This window comes from Crocodylus porosus, unplaced genomic scaffold, assembly GCF_001723895.1.
Source record: "Crocodylus porosus isolate Cpor-Errol unplaced genomic scaffold, CroPor_comp1, whole genome shotgun sequence".
NCBI lineage: Eukaryota > Metazoa > Chordata > Crocodylia > Crocodylidae > Crocodylus > Crocodylus porosus.
This window is the reverse complement of record NW_017728886.1, coordinates 249,409,130-249,426,667: the sequence shown is the minus strand read 5'-3', so window position 1 is coordinate 249,426,667 and position 17,538 is coordinate 249,409,130. Positions and strand designations below refer to the sequence as shown.

The 17,538-nt window shown below is 42.4% G+C and overlaps 1 protein-coding gene across 3 annotated transcripts in view; it reads left to right on the top strand.

The window, feature by feature from the left end:
* The window catches only part of ENPP2 (ectonucleotide pyrophosphatase/phosphodiesterase 2), a 116,241-nt gene that overhangs the window by 94,567 nt on the left and 4,136 nt on the right, over positions 1-17,538 (top strand). For all 3 annotated transcript variants that reach the window (XM_019552262.1, XM_019552255.1, XM_019552269.1), the window contains 9 exons: positions 362-449; positions 593-680; positions 2,596-2,768; positions 3,007-3,055; positions 7,092-7,228; positions 7,760-7,895; positions 9,962-10,039; positions 11,833-11,965; positions 14,649-14,805. In XM_019552262.1, the coding sequence (XP_019407807.1) occupies positions 362-449; positions 593-680; positions 2,596-2,768; positions 3,007-3,055; positions 7,092-7,228; positions 7,760-7,895; positions 9,962-10,039; positions 11,833-11,965; positions 14,649-14,805 (1,039 nt within the window). The remainder of the gene's footprint in view (positions 1-361; positions 450-592; positions 681-2,595; positions 2,769-3,006; positions 3,056-7,091; positions 7,229-7,759; positions 7,896-9,961; positions 10,040-11,832; positions 11,966-14,648; positions 14,806-17,538) is intronic.

Below are 17,538 nucleotides of genomic sequence, written 5' to 3'. Positions count from 1 at the left end.
CTCACTGGGTGGTGGTGTAGTGAGGTATGTTAAAAAGATGTCCTTTTTAATGTTTCAGTGTTAAGAATGGTTGTAACTTGTGAAGTACTCTTGGACTCTTGAGGACAATGTTGCTGTATATGTGAGAGAAGATTTGGCCACCCTTATGTTTCAGGCTGTAATTTTTTCAAATGGTACCCCCAGGATTAGGTGATCATTTTCCATTGAAACTTAAAGGGGTATGGGAACCTCGCTTCTTTAAACCCCTTTTGAAAATCCTAGCCCAGATGTTCCCCTTTATAGACAATGCCATCTGAACAGTAACAGTTCTTACAACTGTCCTTACATTAATGTGAAATTTATTAATGATGTTTCAATGTAGAAAATCCATGGATGTTTATAAGAAACAATCAGGAAAATGCTTCTTCCATGGAGACCATGGCTATGACAACAAAATAAACAGCATGCAGGTATGAACGAGAAATTACCCTTTTGGGAGATGGGGGGGGGGGGGAATAGAGGGGGTCAGTTGCTGAAGGAAAAAATATTTCAGAATTGCTGCAAAACATCTACTGTTTAATCATTTTGTGTGTATCCTCTCTCTATTTTAAAGACTGTCTTCATAGGCTATGGTCCTACCTTTAAATACAAGACAAAAGTGCCTCCATTTGAAAATATTGAACTTTACAACATTATGTGTGGTAAGTGACTTCCTTTCCAAAATAAAGAAGCTATTTTTGGCTGACAGGGCTGTTCACATAGGTCCTGCGTATTCTTCCTTTCTGGGCCACTACTTTCTCCCCCTGCACTACACTGTCTTTTGCCCTTTGGCCAAAAGAGCAGAATACACAACTGTTCTCAGAGGCCTGTGTTTGTTCAGCCCCTACAACTGGCCAATAAAAGGCATTAATGTTGTGCTGCTGCTCGCAGCTCAGCAAAAATCAAATACACAGTGCTGCAGCCTGGTATGACTGTTCTTCATTAGCTTGGAGGCACAAAGTCTTGAGTCCAGAGAGACAGCCTCGGCACCTGCATCTTTCACATGACAGCTCAGAGCAGTAGCATAACTGGCAGGGGGCAAATGGGACATCCATCCCAGGCACCGACTTATAGAGGGTGCCAGAATGATCCCACCAGAAGCCTTTGCTGTGGTAGGTGCAGCCCAGCCATAGAAGCTAGGCAACCCTGCATCTAGTAGCATATGGAGGCTTGGGGAAAGCAAGCAAGGTGCCAGGGACAGCTCCTAGAGAGCTTGCACTGTGGGGCTGCTGCAGCTGCTGTGTGGCTGCCTGGTTTGCTCCTCAGTTCTTCCCTCCCATAGGCTGCTGAGCTTCCCATGGCAAAAATCCCACGGGGGCACTATTTTGCTCAGTCTCCCTTCATACACTACTGGGTGCAGTGCTGCCTAGCTTCTGTAGCTGGACTGCATCTGCTGTAGCAAAGACTCCCAGGAAGGGCATTCTGGTCCCTCCTGCTGCACTGTTGCTGAGCTTACCTCTTAGCTGCAGTAGCACCTGCCACCAGAGGAAGGAGAGAGCTAGGGCAGGTAAGGCCACCCCTGCTCTGCAGTGGTCGGCACTCTGTCTCTGGCTCAGAGTTGCCACACAGTCAGTGTTGTGCATCTGGTTGATGTGTTTCTTAATATCAACATATGTTTTCTAAAGTCTTACTACAGCAGTAAAGTGGAGACGTTGGATACGGCAGTGCAGGAACATATGCTTTTATGATCCTGTCTCTTTAATGCGCAGACAGAACTGTTACCCTGTCAGTAACCTGATGGGTACAAGTCACTGAACAACTCATTGTCTCAGTTTGCTCTTCTCCAAATCGGAGCAGTATTGCACTTGCCTATCTGATAGGAATGTTTAAAGGCTTTTATTGTTTGTACAGCACTAGGAAATTGTGAGATGAAAGGTGCCATAAACATGCAAAGTGAGGATATTCAGCTGATGGATGTCAGCAAACCCTGCAGTCTGACTTTATGGTTTTAATGCTGATAACACTGTCACTAACAGAGTTTTAACCAAATGCACTTTAGGTTTGCTCTCTAATGTACTGATCCTGACTCTAGGTATATGAATACACCATGTTCCCAGCATGCCCTGGGTGTTCTGTGCCTACCTACTCCTCCTTGCACGTGCCAAGCATGGAAATGAAGCCCTGAAGTCACTCTGGGCAACTTGTAAGGAGGCCAGAAAGATCACAAGAGTGAATGTGGGCAGCCTCCTCAGCGTGCCTTAACTACTGCATTAGCAGGTTTGGCCTGCATGAACAGAAGCAGGTGGACAGGAGATTTTTGGAAGCATCCACCCCTGGAGATACTGGAGATGCTAGGAATTACTGTTCTCAAACAGTAGCCTCTCCTCATAGCAGTACTAACTAACCTCGTTCCAGTCACAGAGGCTACCAACATTATGTATGATGAAGATTTTATAGATGTGAACTGAAGTTGAATATTTTAATAGATGAGAAATACCCATTCACACTTTATGCATGTTTACAAATAGCATTAGTGTTTGGCTCTAGCAGTCTGGGAAAGAGAGATTGCATACCAATAAATATGATGTATACAATGATACCTTAACAAACTTTCACCTGTGATTTTTGTCTCATCAGATCTACTTGGATTGAAGCCTGCCCCTAATAATGGAACCCACGGAAGTTTAAATCACCTGCTGAGGACCAATGCATATAAGCCAGTTATGCCAGATGAAGTTGCTAGGCCACTCTATCCAATAGCTTCATCTTCTCCATCTGATTTTGATATGGGATGTACATGTGATGACAAGGTACTCTTATTGGATCTATTGATACTTATGTTCTTGAGTATAATTGTCTAATGCAGCAGGCTGGCAAAATATGGCCCTCACATTTAAGGGAAGAGCCCCATCTTTTAACATCTCTCTCATCCTTTGTATTGTTCAGAGTCTGTTGTAGCCCATAGAATAGTTAGTACTTTGCTTCATGCATAGTGAAAGTGAGATGCCAGAATGCTAATGTTTTTCATCTTTTTTAATTTTTCTGAAGAACAAGCTGGATGAACTCAATAGGCGCTTTCATGTCAAAGGAACAGAAGGTAAGGACATGGTGACTCACTCTATAAAAGAAACATTCATGTTTTTGTTTTCAATTATGGTTTTCTTTATTTCTCTTGGACCTTCTCTAGGAAAAAGGTCATATTTTGGGATCTAACTCGTATTTTATTTTGGTTATTACATGAATAGTCAACATTTTTTCAAACAACACCATCAAAATCACACACAGCTTTATGTAACTTGGTGCACAGGGCTACGTCTTAACTCTTGACAGTGCAAGGAAGTGCAGGTTGTCTGGCCTGTGCCTCTGGCAAGGTTTCCTTCCAAGTAGGACAGTGTGACTGCTGTCTGATTTCCTTTAACTTTCCTCTAGGACAAAGCAGTTTAACCTCTGGGGGAGACTCCCTATGAGCCCCAAGCAAGGGAGGCTGTTAGAAATGCATTAAAACACATTGGTTATACCCTTTGCTTTTGCCAGGATTGTTCAGTCCTTAGACTTCTGGGCCTTTGCGGAAAGGCTGTTGTGTCTAATCTAGGCAACTGCAACTCCACTTCAGTTGATTTTATATTGGAGGGGGTCCAGTGCCAGGCTGTTACCATAAACTCTAACTTCACATAACGTTTACTTATCAGGTCCCATAGGTTTGTTCACATGCTTAACTTAGCATGTGGTTAAATGCTTTACTTGGTCAGAGTCACATGGACTGCTTTTATCATGCTTATTCACATTGCCTAGTGCCTTTTGTTTCAAATTATCTCCATAATTTTCTGTTAAACAATTTTACTTGATGAGAAAGATGGACTTCACTATGAAAGGGGGTGAAAGATTCTGGCCTCAAATAACTTGTGGGAATGTATAAAATAAATTCATCATATATTTGCTGATCTTTGTACCTAACTAAAACCCACACAACAACACAACACTCAGACCTGTAGTCCATCTAGCCCAGTGTCCTGTTTCTGACAGTGGTCAGGACCAGTTGCTTCAGAAGAAGATGCAAGAAAGTCTACATTAGGCAGATGCAGGGTAAGATGCTCCTCATGAAAGTTGCTCCTAATTTCAAATGGGCATTGGCTGAAGCGCTAGAGCATGTTGCTTTCCATACTTTCCAAAACTTTTTTTTAGCATTGACCATTACAACTCTGGATATTCATATTTGTAAAAATGTCCTGTCCCTCTTTGGGATTTTGCTTAAGTTAACCAAGGTAAATAATTAAGTTCCAGTTATAAACTGGACTATAAACATTTCTGAAAAGCAATATGTATTACAAGTCATTCTATTCTGGACATGTCCAGGCTTGTAACACTCCTGCATATTTATGTATCTGCCTGCTCTTAGCTGAAAATCCCTTCTTCCCTATTTCCTCCCTCCATGAGCCGTGCGCCTTCAGATTGCTCAACTTTACATTTTACTGGATAAAGTGATGGTTACCAAGCAGCAGAAACACAGATCCCTTCAACTGCTACCCTTAAATGTAATCAACATGCACCATCTTTTTTTGTCCCTGGATTTGGCTCTTCTGTCTTTACATGTCAAATAGTTAGAAGTGTTCTGTCATCACGGCACGGATGCACTCAGACATGTGAAACTTCCCCTGAGCATCTGAGTGAAGCTCCATTTTCGGAATGATCTCAGCATTGTCTCAGTTCTGTGGTTATGGTTCCCAAAGCAAAGCTGTCACTCACAGCTTCTCACACATGGTTGTCAGACCAATACTACCTGGATCACTTTGACACACTAGCCAAGGATTTGGCATATCCTCTCCCCTTTTTAGTTTTAATGATGCTTCTTTCCCTCAGCTAGAAAGCTTATTTGGAGTTACTTGACCGTTTTTCAGTAAATGGCTATTTTTACCTTCCATGTGTATTATTTTTTGTTCACTACATTTAAAGGAAGTGCTCCTCTTCTAACTCTCACCTCCCAGAAGGTATTAGAAAGGGAGCCTCAAAAACTCAAATGTGCTCACATATGGAGAGGCTCCCAAAAGTCCAAAAAGAGCAGTTTGGTGCATGCTTCCTATTGAAGATCTAGTGAGAGCTGAGCACCTATACCCCATTTGTATTTCTGGAAAAAATCCCCTTATATGCCCGACTGTGAGATTTTGACCTGAGACTTAGGTCTGATTTCCCTTTGGAACAGAAAATGACTGTCAACCTTCCCTGAATGGGTAACTGGAGAGTCTCTGTATGTACCAAACTCTTTGCAGAAGCAAAGATGTTGTGTGGGCTCTGCATCGTTTCCTCCCACATCCCACCCCAAAAGGTCTCATGGCAAAAAAATGCTGGCAAGGCCTGCAAGGATAATGGGGGGTTTCCAAATGAGTCTGAGACTACTCTCATTTGTGAGGCTTAGGAAACAGGATGCCTTTTGCATGTGCCATTGACTTTGTGGAGATTTCTCAAGCCAGTGGCAGAGCCTCCAAAATGTCAGGCAGCTTAATTATCTAGACAGGCAGGGTTCCTTTTTTGGTCATGATGCAGATGTGAAAAGTGCCTTGGAAACCAGCTGCACAAGCTTGGCTTGTGGGGGGGATAAGAAATGGATTTTGCCCAGCTTGGCTTTAAAGAAGAGAGCTGTGGAGACCATCCCTGTTTTAGTTAATTTAGAGCCAGATATCAAGAAAAAATTCTGTCAGGGTTAAATGTGAGGTAGGATAAAGAGAATAGTTTGCTAGACACAGGTTAGCAAAGAAGAACGGACAGGTTCTTGAATTTTCATTTTTAGATACATAGGCTGACATTAGACTGTCCAAATGGCCAGGGGCCACAACCTGGGCAGGCTTCACTAGCGTGAGCCAGAGTCTCTCACCCCTACCCCCCCAGCCACCACTATGTGGAAACCACCCCATCGCACTGCATATGTGCTTGCTCCCCCGGTACACCATATATACAGGAGGCCCCTCCCTGCCAGCTCCCCAGCTGTGGTCTCCCCCAACAGCAGGGGCTGCACCATGCCACCTCACCCCTGGGGTGGGTGCAGGAAGTAAAAGTTGGAGTGGTTTTTAACTGAGATCCCAGCTAATGCTGCATGTGCAGTGATGGGGGAGTGGCAGTCAGGTGGAAGTCTGGCAGTTGCCTATTAAGATTTTTCAGCCCAAGAGCTGCCAGTTGGATAGCCCTGAGCTAACAACCAAAGGACTGTGTCTCTCCTAACCCTGCCATGCAAACTTGGAAGGTTTCTGTGGTGGTGGTCAGAAAAAGTCTATTCTTTCTCCTTTTTCTGGCAGATACTTGGGGTCTGTGATGTTTTCTTCCACCATCTCTCACATACAGACTCCTCCAAGGAGAATGTCCCTGGGATCTTAGGCTTAAGTTGTGTTTTTCATCCACCATGATCTTTGGGGAACTTACCATTTTTTTATCTTTTGTTGTTCTCTTGGATCTTCTAGTTTCTGACTTGACATCAGTAGGAAGTATTGCCTTCCCTTATCAATGTTATATATAGAAATGAGTGTTGGGTATTGATAGGTAGGGTTCCTTTCAAGATTCAGAAAGGGAAGAATTGATGAAACTTCATTTTTATCCATTTAACAGGTTGCAAATCAGTGTATATGATTAGAAAAACATATTAAGTAGGTGTATCTCCTTTCTACATTAAGTTTTACAAAAATGTAGTTCATGTAGTAAAACTGTTTGGCTAATGAGGAATAAAGCATGTGTTTTGGGATGATTTCCAAACTATAAAGGCAAGTATAGCCACCATCTCCACCATGTGCTGGAAGAGAAGGGGACGTAGCCCTCCAGGGAGTAGATTCTCCTTCTTGGGCTTCACAGGGATTACCAACGTCAGGATGGAGCTCCAGGGCCAGTGGTTCCACTAATGAGCCACCTATACACCCCAGCTGTACAGAGAGTGGGCAATATGGGCAAAAGGCCATGTTCAATCTCAGCAAACTCGCAACTTTTCTTCCTCCTCTCTTCTTCCACTAAAACATGAGATATCCTCAGCTGCCAATTCAGTTAGGCTGAGTGCTGCAGAGGCCATTTGCTTTGAAATGAGCATGTGTTGGACAACCACCTGGGTTTTTCTCCCATAAATTACCTGCAATTTAAATGTAATTTGCTCTAATTTCTAGAGAGGCATCTCTTGTATGGACGCCCAGCAGTGCTTTATCGTACAAAGTATAATATCTTACATCACCATGACTTTGAAAGTGGCTACAGTGAAACATTCCTGATGCCTCTTTGGACTTCATACACTATTTCAAAGCAGGTCAGTTTTCCCTTCACTTCTGAAAATGACATTTAGGATCCTGGGTGGAATTTCTTTGTGTTATTGCCATGAGTAATGTTGAGTTTCATTAGAAAGAGCTGCTCCCATCTTCCAGGAAATACGGGATTTTAAAGCTCAAAGATTCTATGCTGTTTTTCCTTTTCTCTTCTTTTTTTAAAATTTTTCGCATCTCTTTTTAATGGGTAGGGATTTGTTTTCCCTTAATGAAATGTCTGGCATAATCAGCGACCGCAGGTTGTTTCCAGAGGTGATTTCTGTTACTGTTAGTAAAAGAGAGCTCTCTGACAGTTTCAAGGGCAGGCCCGAGTTGTAGAGAGTTACGAGATGTAGAGATGTGGTGGGTGTATTTTATTCAACAAAGCGTCTTCCAACACACCCGTTGAGTATTTGCAATCACTGTGCTTTAAATAAAATGATCTTCCCTGATGTCAGGACTAAGCAAGTCATAGTCTTGTTAGTAACTTCTTTTTGTGATGTTAATGAATGCTTCTGTGTGTGTTTTCAATGTAGGCGGAGGTTTCTGGTATCCCTGAACATTTAACCAACTGTGTGAGGCCTGATCTGCGCATTTCGCCAGGAAACAGTCAGAGCTGTGCAGCCTACAGAGCAGATAAACAATTGTCATATGGATTCCTTTTCCCTCCCCGTAAGTTTAACATGGATACCTGTTTATTGCATAGTTTGTTGCATCCTGTACAGTTACTTTTTTATGCTAAGAGGGTTTTTTTCAGCTTTCTTTTTATATGTTAAAGAAAACTTTAGCCAGGAAAAACCAGGCACACTTGTGTAGGAGTTGAGGTTTTTAATGCCACTTTGAAAAGCATGTTTGACAGCAAAAGTAAGTTTGTTTCAGCTTGTGGTAAGACTAGAATATCCCTAAAAAAGTACCAGCTAAATGCAACTCAAAGTTTAACTGTACATGATTTAACTACTGCATGTATCTCTGCATCTTAAATATGTTCAATAATTTAACTAGCAATTCAGAAAATCATATCTAATTTATTGTAAAGACTGTTCAAGAGGCAACTCAGCCAATTTAGGATTCCCAACATGGGAAGAAGATACTAGGGCTGTGCAAAGCTTCAGGTGCTGATTTGATTCAGAGGAGATCGGCCTGATTTGGCAGCTGAATCTCTGAATCAAATCAGGAAACCAATAAAAAGATCCAAATCAATTAGAAGCTCTCTGAATCCATTCAGAAAAGATTTGGAGAGCTTCAGAAATTTGGGCAGTCCCCGCTTGCTGCCACAGGGAGCTGGACCAGTAAGTAGCAGGTGGGAGTGGGAGAAGGGACCATAGGGGGACCCCCATCAGGCCCCATCTCCTGCCTGCTTTCTCAGCCTCCTCCACCCCACCCCCTCCCCACCAACCCATGGCTAACCCATCTGGCCCCAGCTCCTGGTTTTTAAAAGAAAAAAAAAGCCCCGCACTCACCAGCTGCTGAAGTGGCCTCAGAGCTTCTGGAGGCTCAAGGCAGAGCCCCCCACATAGTGGTGGGGGGAAGCAGGGATCACCCCACCTGGCAGGAGCTGGCGGGGCTTTTCCTTTTTTTTAAAGAGCTGGGATGCTGGGGCCAGGCAGGACAGTCATGGGGGAGGCTGGGAGAGCAGGTGGAGGATGGGGGCTCATGGCAGAGCCCCGCATGCAGCATGGGGCAGAATGAGACAGTGGGGATTGTCTCCCTGACTGCCAGCAGCCAGTGAGTGCAGGGCTTTTTTTTAAAAAGAGTCGGGATGCTGGGGCTAGGCGGGGCAGCCATTGACAGGGCTGGGAGAGTGGGCGAGGGATGGAGGCTTGTTGATTCGGAGATTTGACTGAATCATTTCGGCACAGTGATTCAAATCGCCAAATTGATTCAGCACAGTGATTCAAACCGCTGAATCGATTTGGCACAGTGATTCAAATCACCGAATTAAATCACTGTCCCCTGAATTGGCCGTATCCAAAGCGAATACTTGCCGCTTCACACAGGCCTAGAAGATACTGCTAGTAGAGGGCTCTTTCATCTGGTTCAGAAAAACTTGGAAGGATTCCAGTGGCTGGAAACAGTAGGCAGACCAATTCAACTAGAAAATAAGACTCAAACTTTTAACTAGCCATTGAAACATCACTTGGAATCATTAATGTAAGTATGGGTTTCCTTCTAAGAAGTGTAGTTGAAGCAGAAGTAATCAGGCTAGATGCAGAGATTATATGCTAGATTTCTGTGGCCAGGTTATTTATAAAATTAGATTATTGCAGTGGTCCAAACAGTTATAAAGAGACAGTTTCACTCTCGTGAGGTACTTTGCTTTCCTTTCTTTTGTTCTCTTACCAAAGAAAAAGTGTGTGTGTTAGAACTTGTTGGAAGTTGGGAGATCATTTAAAAATTGAGATGCTGATCTTCCTTGGATTTGCAGACCTACTGTTTTTAAATATGTGAAGTTGCAGCACAGCTATCACGCCTGTTAGAATGTGCACAAATAGCTAAAACCCTGAATGCTTCATTAGATATTGAAAGACTTAAAGACAAAAGCCCTATTATTCCAGTCCAGCTGCCATGGTAAAGATATATGAAACTGTGTTTATTATACGATGCCAATATGTGGGTTTCCATTTAAAATGCAATCTTCCTTTTGATTGCTGTCTGCCACACTCTTATTAAATTCAGCATATGTTTCCTTAAACCTCAGAGGCTTACCTTGTTTATATTCTTTGTTTTATAATTTTCAGAATTAAGTTCCTCTGCAGAAGCTAAATATGATGCCTTTCTAATAACAAACATCATCCCAATGTATCCTGCCTTCAAAAGTAAGTACTACACCTGTAGTGGTACAGTTGGTTACACACATCCTTCACTAATTGGTATGGATATCTTCTACAAATATGGCTCATACACTGTGAAGTGAACAAAGTTAGCCATTTTTAGTGGATCATTTTCAGTCCACCTCAGCCAACAGATAATGCCTGTGGATCTGTGTAGATTTAAAGGTGGACTAAATGGGTTTATTGCCGATTAATGTAACCAAAAGGAAAAGAAACAATTTGAGTAAAAATAAGATGTGACCTAAATTAAATTAAAATCCACGAGGCTTGAAAAATGTTCCATGACTTTCCTTTGTTTGTGCACCCCTTTGCTTTCTAGCTTTGGCAGGAGATACAAAAACCATCAGACTATTCTGGTGGCATTTCTGGCTTGGCTGGAATTGGGATGCCTTGGAAAAGTCTCAACAGCTGGCTCTTATAAGATTTCCAACTTAAATTCTAGACCAGAGTGGTTTGGATAAACTTCAAAAGTCTTGGAGGATTTTTCAAACCAAACAAGGGGCATTAGCAAGCCTGTGCATAGAAACAAGTGGTAAAGTCTATAGGATTTTTAGCAAAGGTAGCAAAAGGAAAATTATTTGACACCCCATAGTGCAAAATCATTACTGATAACACATCCTAAAATCATGATTTATCAAAATGGAATTTCCAGGAACATCAATGCAGGAAAAAGCAATCATATTGTGGTAGCATCTCTCTTTATTGGAAGTTGAAGGATCCCCTAGCAGTAAGTGGGTGGGCCAAGGTTGTGGTACGAGTGAAACAGAGACACTTGCAGCCATCCTATGTGTACTGTAATCTGCTCCTCCTCCAGGGCTGTCCCATTTTTATAACTATCCCCCTCATACAGCCCTCTGCTGGGTCTAGAGGATCAGGGGTCCATGTTCACTCCACAAGAATCAATAATATTAATGATGATTCCTGTAGTACTAAAACTGGGATACTCAACAGAGAGATTACAACAAGTCCCTGTCTAGAAGGCTTCAAAGCCTACATTGAGGGAAATGGGAGGATATATGAATGGGCAGGACAAAGGCCAAACAGTCACATGACTGAGAGGCTATGGTTATATGTTACCTGTTCATTCCTTTCTTTCCCTTTTTTAATATAATTGAGTGTGTTCTGTGTTATAAATCAAGGTGTTTAAAAACTGAGAAAGGAAGAGTATTGATAATTCTGTTCTAGAGTAGCTTAATCCACATCCTGCAAAAAGAAACTGCTTTATCATGTGTTTTAACGCAACTCAGTCATTTCAGAATTCATCTAAAATTAGATAAATATTTATCTTAAACTTTAACTGAAAGGAATATGCCTTTTGGGCTTTGCTGGACTTGCCTTTCTTTTGAAATGGTAGGTTTTCCCTTTAATCATAGTACTCTTGAGACTTCCTGACCTTTTCAGAGGGGGAGGAAAAAAAGTATTGATCACTGTGCCCTGCTATTAAAAGTACAAAGGGAATGCTTAAAAGAGCCAAAGACATCAAAAGTGCATGTGAACTCTTGGTTTTATAGCTAGTGGCAGAACAGCAGGCTCTCTGTATACTGTCTACTGCAATACCCGCCTTAGAATGGTACTGTGCACTTCTTTTATCACTGTTCGGGAAAAAAAATTGAGAGAGAGCAATTTAGTAGGCAATAAATCTATAATTATGTTTCTGATTGTAATATGGATGGTAGCCCTATGGATGTTATATTTGCCTAAAAAGCATATATAAAAACCAGTATTTAAACTTTTTTTTCTCATTTGCTCATTGAAGATAATCTTGTGTCTTTGTGCAGAGGTCTGGAATTATTTTCAAAGAGTTTTGGTGAAGAGATATGCAACTGAACGAAATGGAGTCAATGTGATAAGTGGGCCAATCTTTGATTATGATTATGATGGTTTACATGACATCCCAGAAAAAATAAAGCAGTAAGAGTTCTGTATTTTAAATGTATTGAGTGTTCTTAATGTAATGACTAAAATATTGTTTTCTATTTTACAATAGCTGGTATTTAGGGAAGAGATACAAATTACTTAGGGGAAAGGCAAGAACTAAGGTTCCTTAAAGCAATAAAGCTGAAAATGGATGTGCTTGAAAGTCTGTGTTTTCTGATTCTGACATATCTTGACAAAAGGTTGCTTTTCAGCAAAAATGTCCTTTTGGGTGGGATAGTGGTAGGTGGAAACAAGGAACTGCACACCCCCAGAGAATCCCCTTCCTCCTAGGGTAGCAAGTTTGACTTCTGCTTCAGAAAACCTACAGTCTAACTACTGTTATCATGTTTTCACCTTGTGGAGTAAATACCTCTTTTAATAGCTGGCAGTGTGATCCCAAAGACAAAATACTAGGTCTTTTCTTAATTAATGTTGAACAGGGCTTTCCTATCAATAACTTTGACACTCCTGAACTAAAGAAAACTTTTTAGAATAGAATATGTCTGCACCACCAGGGGCAGATCCAGGATTTTGTTAAAGGGGGAATATGGAAACAGCCACCAGTGCTGCATGTGGGGGTAGTTGTACCCCCACTCCCAGCTTTTCCCACACCACTGAGGTGGGCAGGCCACCCCATGAGAACAGCAAGTAAGGACTTAAAGTCCCCCAATCATTTCTCCCCCATCTTGGTCTGCCTTCCGCTCCCTGCCATGCTCAGTGGCAGGTCTCCTTGCTTCCCCTCCTGTTCTCATCTTCCCTATCTGCGCCTGCCACTGTTCCTGTGCTTCCAGGCTGACCTGGGGGCAAGGAGCGGGGGATTCCAGAGCTACTCCTGTCCTGCTCCAGTTGGGCTGCATGGGGACCTGGGCTCAGCTGGGACAGTAGTGGGGACAGGTGAGTTCTCTCTCTGGGCTTGCTCCCAGGCTGGCAAGGAATACCTGGAGGACCAGTCAGTGAGGAGAAATGCATTTGCTGCCACAACTGCTAAGCTGGACTCCTAGCAGAGTCTGGCTGCAGCAAGGTAGAAGCCAGGGACAACAGTGGTGGTGGGAGGGGAGAGGAAGTGCCACTGAGCATGGAGGGGAGGGAAGGGGGTAATTCCTATTTGCTTTGGAGACTAAAAAAAAAAAAGCTCTGACTGCTTTCCTCCCACAGTAGTGACTGCAATTGTGGTGTGTCCATGTCACTGCACCTACTCTGGATCCACTCCTGCACACCACTGATTTGCCATGCCCCAGGCATCAGTGTCCTTGGACATGCCATGCTTTCCCTCCCTGCTCAGCTTGGGAAGCTGCAGCTTAACTGCGTGCATTTCTGGAGATAGCTTATATGGAACAGCAAAGTGTGTATAAGGACACTGCTCTGTGAGCTGTTAAGTTTGCACTGTGGACACACCCTTAAAATCTATCTATCTTCTATATTTATGAGGCTTTCTCACTATCCAGTAATTGTTACAGTGCTAGTTCATTTTGTGAGTGTGCGATAAAACCTGCTGACACCTAGCTGTGATCTGATCTTTACTCACCATAGCATGGGAGAAGGAAGAAAAAAAGATGGTTGTAGATCATTGGGGTAGATTTTGGGGTGCAGGGACTATTCCAGACCCCTGGTTAAATTTGCAGAGCCTAAAGTTTGGGTTGTCTTTCTTAGAGAGAAGCTATAGTCCAATCACATGCAATCAGATTTATACAGAAATTAATGGATGAAATAGCATGCCCTGTGTTATAAAGGAGCTGAGTCAGATGAAGGAATAGTTACTGTAGGCCAGTGTCCAAAGTCCTAGCTCCTGGATTTATGCAATCTTTTTACAGTCTCAGTTTCCATTTTAAGAAAAGAAGCTTCTCAGTCTGGGAAGAAAGCTGCAAACAGCCAGAAACAATAGCCTCGAGAGTAAGAAGGGCAAAGGAAAAACCTCTTAGGGAAGAAAGAGTTATCAACAACCCCAGTAGTGGACTCTATAGATTCTTTCTGGCATTAAACATCAGTGAATAATCTCTGCCCAGGGGTTCACAGCTGTAATGAAGTTATTCTGGTAACAAGGAATGACCAGAGTGCGAAGAGGCACTTCAGCTACTCTCACCTGTCAGAATGGAAAGATCATAGATCTGCTGTGCTAGCTTTATTCTGCCTGAAGCTTTCTCAGAGGGCAGGTGAATATTCAGGTCAAGCCAGTTCTCCCAGAAAGAGAAAGACTAAATAATATGAGTCCTTATACTTGAAGAATGAGTCTCTTTGCACATCTCCTAGTCTTTGGTAAGCACAGTAATAGAAATGTTGTAAAAAGAATTGGTAGATAATAATTATCAATTCATTTTAGGATTAATTCTAGAATGCCACGACCTTGTATCTTGGTAGCTGTGATTGTCTAGGGAATATGTGAGAAACAGCATTCGTTAAGTAATGTGTTTATTGGACCTGCTATAGTGGAAAAATATCATAGGTCCAATAAGAGATATAATTAAGCAACACCTGCTTCTTGCACTTGCTGATAGTAATATAGAAATTGCAGGATTATAGTGTACTATCCTTACAGTTTACTCACATCCTAATAATGAGTTAGACCTCTCTGTAGAGGTGGAGATGAGCTTTTTGGCAACATTAAATAGAAACTGTGTTTTGCATGGACTATTTTGGCTGTCTAGTAGACTCTAAATATTTTGTTTTTGTTTTCCCTTAGGTTTGTGGAAGGCACTTCAATACCGGTTCCAACTCACTACTACAGTATCATAACTAGTTGCTTAGATTTCACTCAACCTGCTGATAAGTGCGATGGACCACTCTCTGTTCTTTCTTACATATTTCCTCACCGTCCCAATAATGATGAGAGCTGTAATGTAAGTTCAACTAAGCTCTGCTTTTTTACAACTGCTTATGCAGCTAGTAGCTGTGGGCCTAGTAAAATCCCATGCAGTAATAATTGTTTAAAATATTAATCCCTTTTGAGCAGCAAACCTAAAATGTCCTGCCACAAGGTCAGTAGACCGATGGCACAGCCAGGAGTATAACTGAGCAGTCCTGATTCCATTTCTAACATCCTGCTCTAAAGTTTAGACTAAACTTTAAAGTTTTTGCTGCCATGGGATTTGGTTTGGCACAAGGCTGTTGAGCTTGCTAGTGGTCAGCAGGCTGCACCCCCTGTGGGCTGCAACAGCAAGGGCTGCTTGCTATGGGGCCACACTAATGTAGTTCATGGGGCAACCAGGCCATGCTAAGGCAGTTCATGGGGCAACCAGGTGCTCCCTGCTGCACTGAGCATGTGGCACTCTACCTCCTGCTGCACCAGCTATGTGGGCACTTCCCATCCCCCTGCTGCCCTGGGCACATGAGTGCTTCCTGGATGTGCAGCCTAGATGTTTTCATGGTGTCCAGTTTCCTTGTGAAGCTACAACTGGCTCTTCACTTTTTCCTAGTGTCTATCTGCCATGACATTCCAGGAACAGTGGATAATATTGTTACAATTAAAATGCAGAAACATGCAAAGCAAAACAAAACAAAACAAACAAAACAAAATGTAAAGCATCCGGCTAGTATTAAAAATGAATCACTGAAGCCTGTTGATGACAGCATGCCAAATGCTTGCTGTTGTTTCCAAGACGCATCTAGATAAGAGGTTGGAGCTGATTCTGTTTATTTAGGTTAGCAGAGACAAACAAATGCTCTTTCCATTATTGCATTCACTTCCAGTGAAAAGCTGCTTCTGCTCTTAGATCAAAGCAAGACACTTTGCTATGTCAGAAGTTCAGTAAAGTGTGGTGGATCCAGGAGCAGGTCCAGGACACTGAAAAGGGGGAGGGGGGTGCAATACTGGTGGAGAGCTTCATGCACCTATATCCAGACTGGGGCCTGTGGCAGTGGAAAGGAGTGGGACTGCACCACCGCACCCTGCCCCTGGATCCTGTCCTGAATGGATCCAGTCCACTTAAAACTTCCATGTTTAACATGTATATGTTATACATGAAACCAACACAGAGAGTTAATGCAGTCTCCTATGCACCCATAACCATGGGCACTGAATTCAGCAGAGTTTGCAAGTATCATATAGGCAACTATTTTTAGACTTGTCCTTCTGCCTGAAGTTATCCTTTCCTTCCACAGCTGTTTGGACTCCTGCACACAGACTACTCACTGTAGGTTGTCAGGAATCTGCTTCCTGAATAAACACATCAATATTATAGGTTTTATATTGGCACAAAAAAACTAGGGCTCCCATTTGAGCTGCAGATAGAAATAATCTTTCCAAATCTATCTACAATACACCTGGGACACTATCCATGTTCTCATCCATCAAATATCTTTCTCATTCAGGGCCTAACTTTTAAAATTGACCTCTTTGAGAAGCCCTCTTCATTAGTAATCTCCATGCCCTCACTTCTGAACTGATTCAGTTTCATCTTATTTGGACTGTAAACTTCTGGGGCAGGGAATGTGTCTGATCAGGATGACAAAAATTGTACAAAGTATTCCTGATGAGATCTCTTGTGTCTTCTACACTGGCACTGATGTATCAGTTTCTACTGGAAAAACCTTGTCTGATACATCATAGGATTGCATTTGTCTTTTTTTACAGCTACAAGATATTAATGGCTCATATCATACTGTGATGGAGTAATGTGCCCCAGCCCTTTTCCCTCCTTTGGGATTTGCAACTAATGGGCTTTAGCTACCAGAACAAATGCTTAGTCTCTGTACTACTTTGCTCTTCCTACTGTTGAATTTCATCTTCTTCTATTATTTCATCCCTCAGGGTCATTCAGTTCCTCCTTTTTTGTATTGCTAGTATATCCTAATTGCATGTCATCAGCAAGTTTCATCAGCCTTGTCTCACAGGGTCATTAGTAAAAGTATTAATAAAGGTTGTTAAGATGCGGTTGAGTGCACATCCATGAACCTGGAATTTTCTCTTTCAAGATGATTCATGGGCTCCCCTTTATTTTATCCCTAGCCTATCTCCCAACCATACCATAACATCTTTTGCCTTTAATTATTCCTTCCTTTAAAATGTACTCTTAAGGCTGTTGCTGTTGTAGTCAGACTACTGGGTCTAAATCACTTTCTTTGCTTCCCACCCTTTAGAAGGCCTATAGCTAATTAATGTTCCTCTTTATATCCTGCATATAAGGCTAGGTATGTGTCATCCTTCTTGTTTTAAATGACAAATGCATTATTAATATCTTGTTAAGCACATTCAGCTGTTCACATCTCATTACAGAGCAACCATTAAACAGCAGTTAGATAGCTGCTGCAGTTGCTCTTTATTGCATGCAAGCAGCTGTTTGATTGAAATTGCCAGGGTGTTTACTAGTGTACAACCCCTGCTTTGATCCACCACGAGCACACTGGACTCCTGTGGTCATGGGGAGGGCTCAGAGCATCTTCTCCTGCAGCCAAGAGGGATAACAAAGGTTGAGCAAACACTATACTGAGTTTAATTTCTATACAGCACAAATTAGTTTCATAGTTTCATAGTAGCTAGAGTCGGAAGGGACCTAGGTAGATCATCTAGTCCGACCCCCTGCCTTGGCAGGAAAGAGCACTGGAAGCTGGTTCAGGCCCTAGCCGCCCTGACT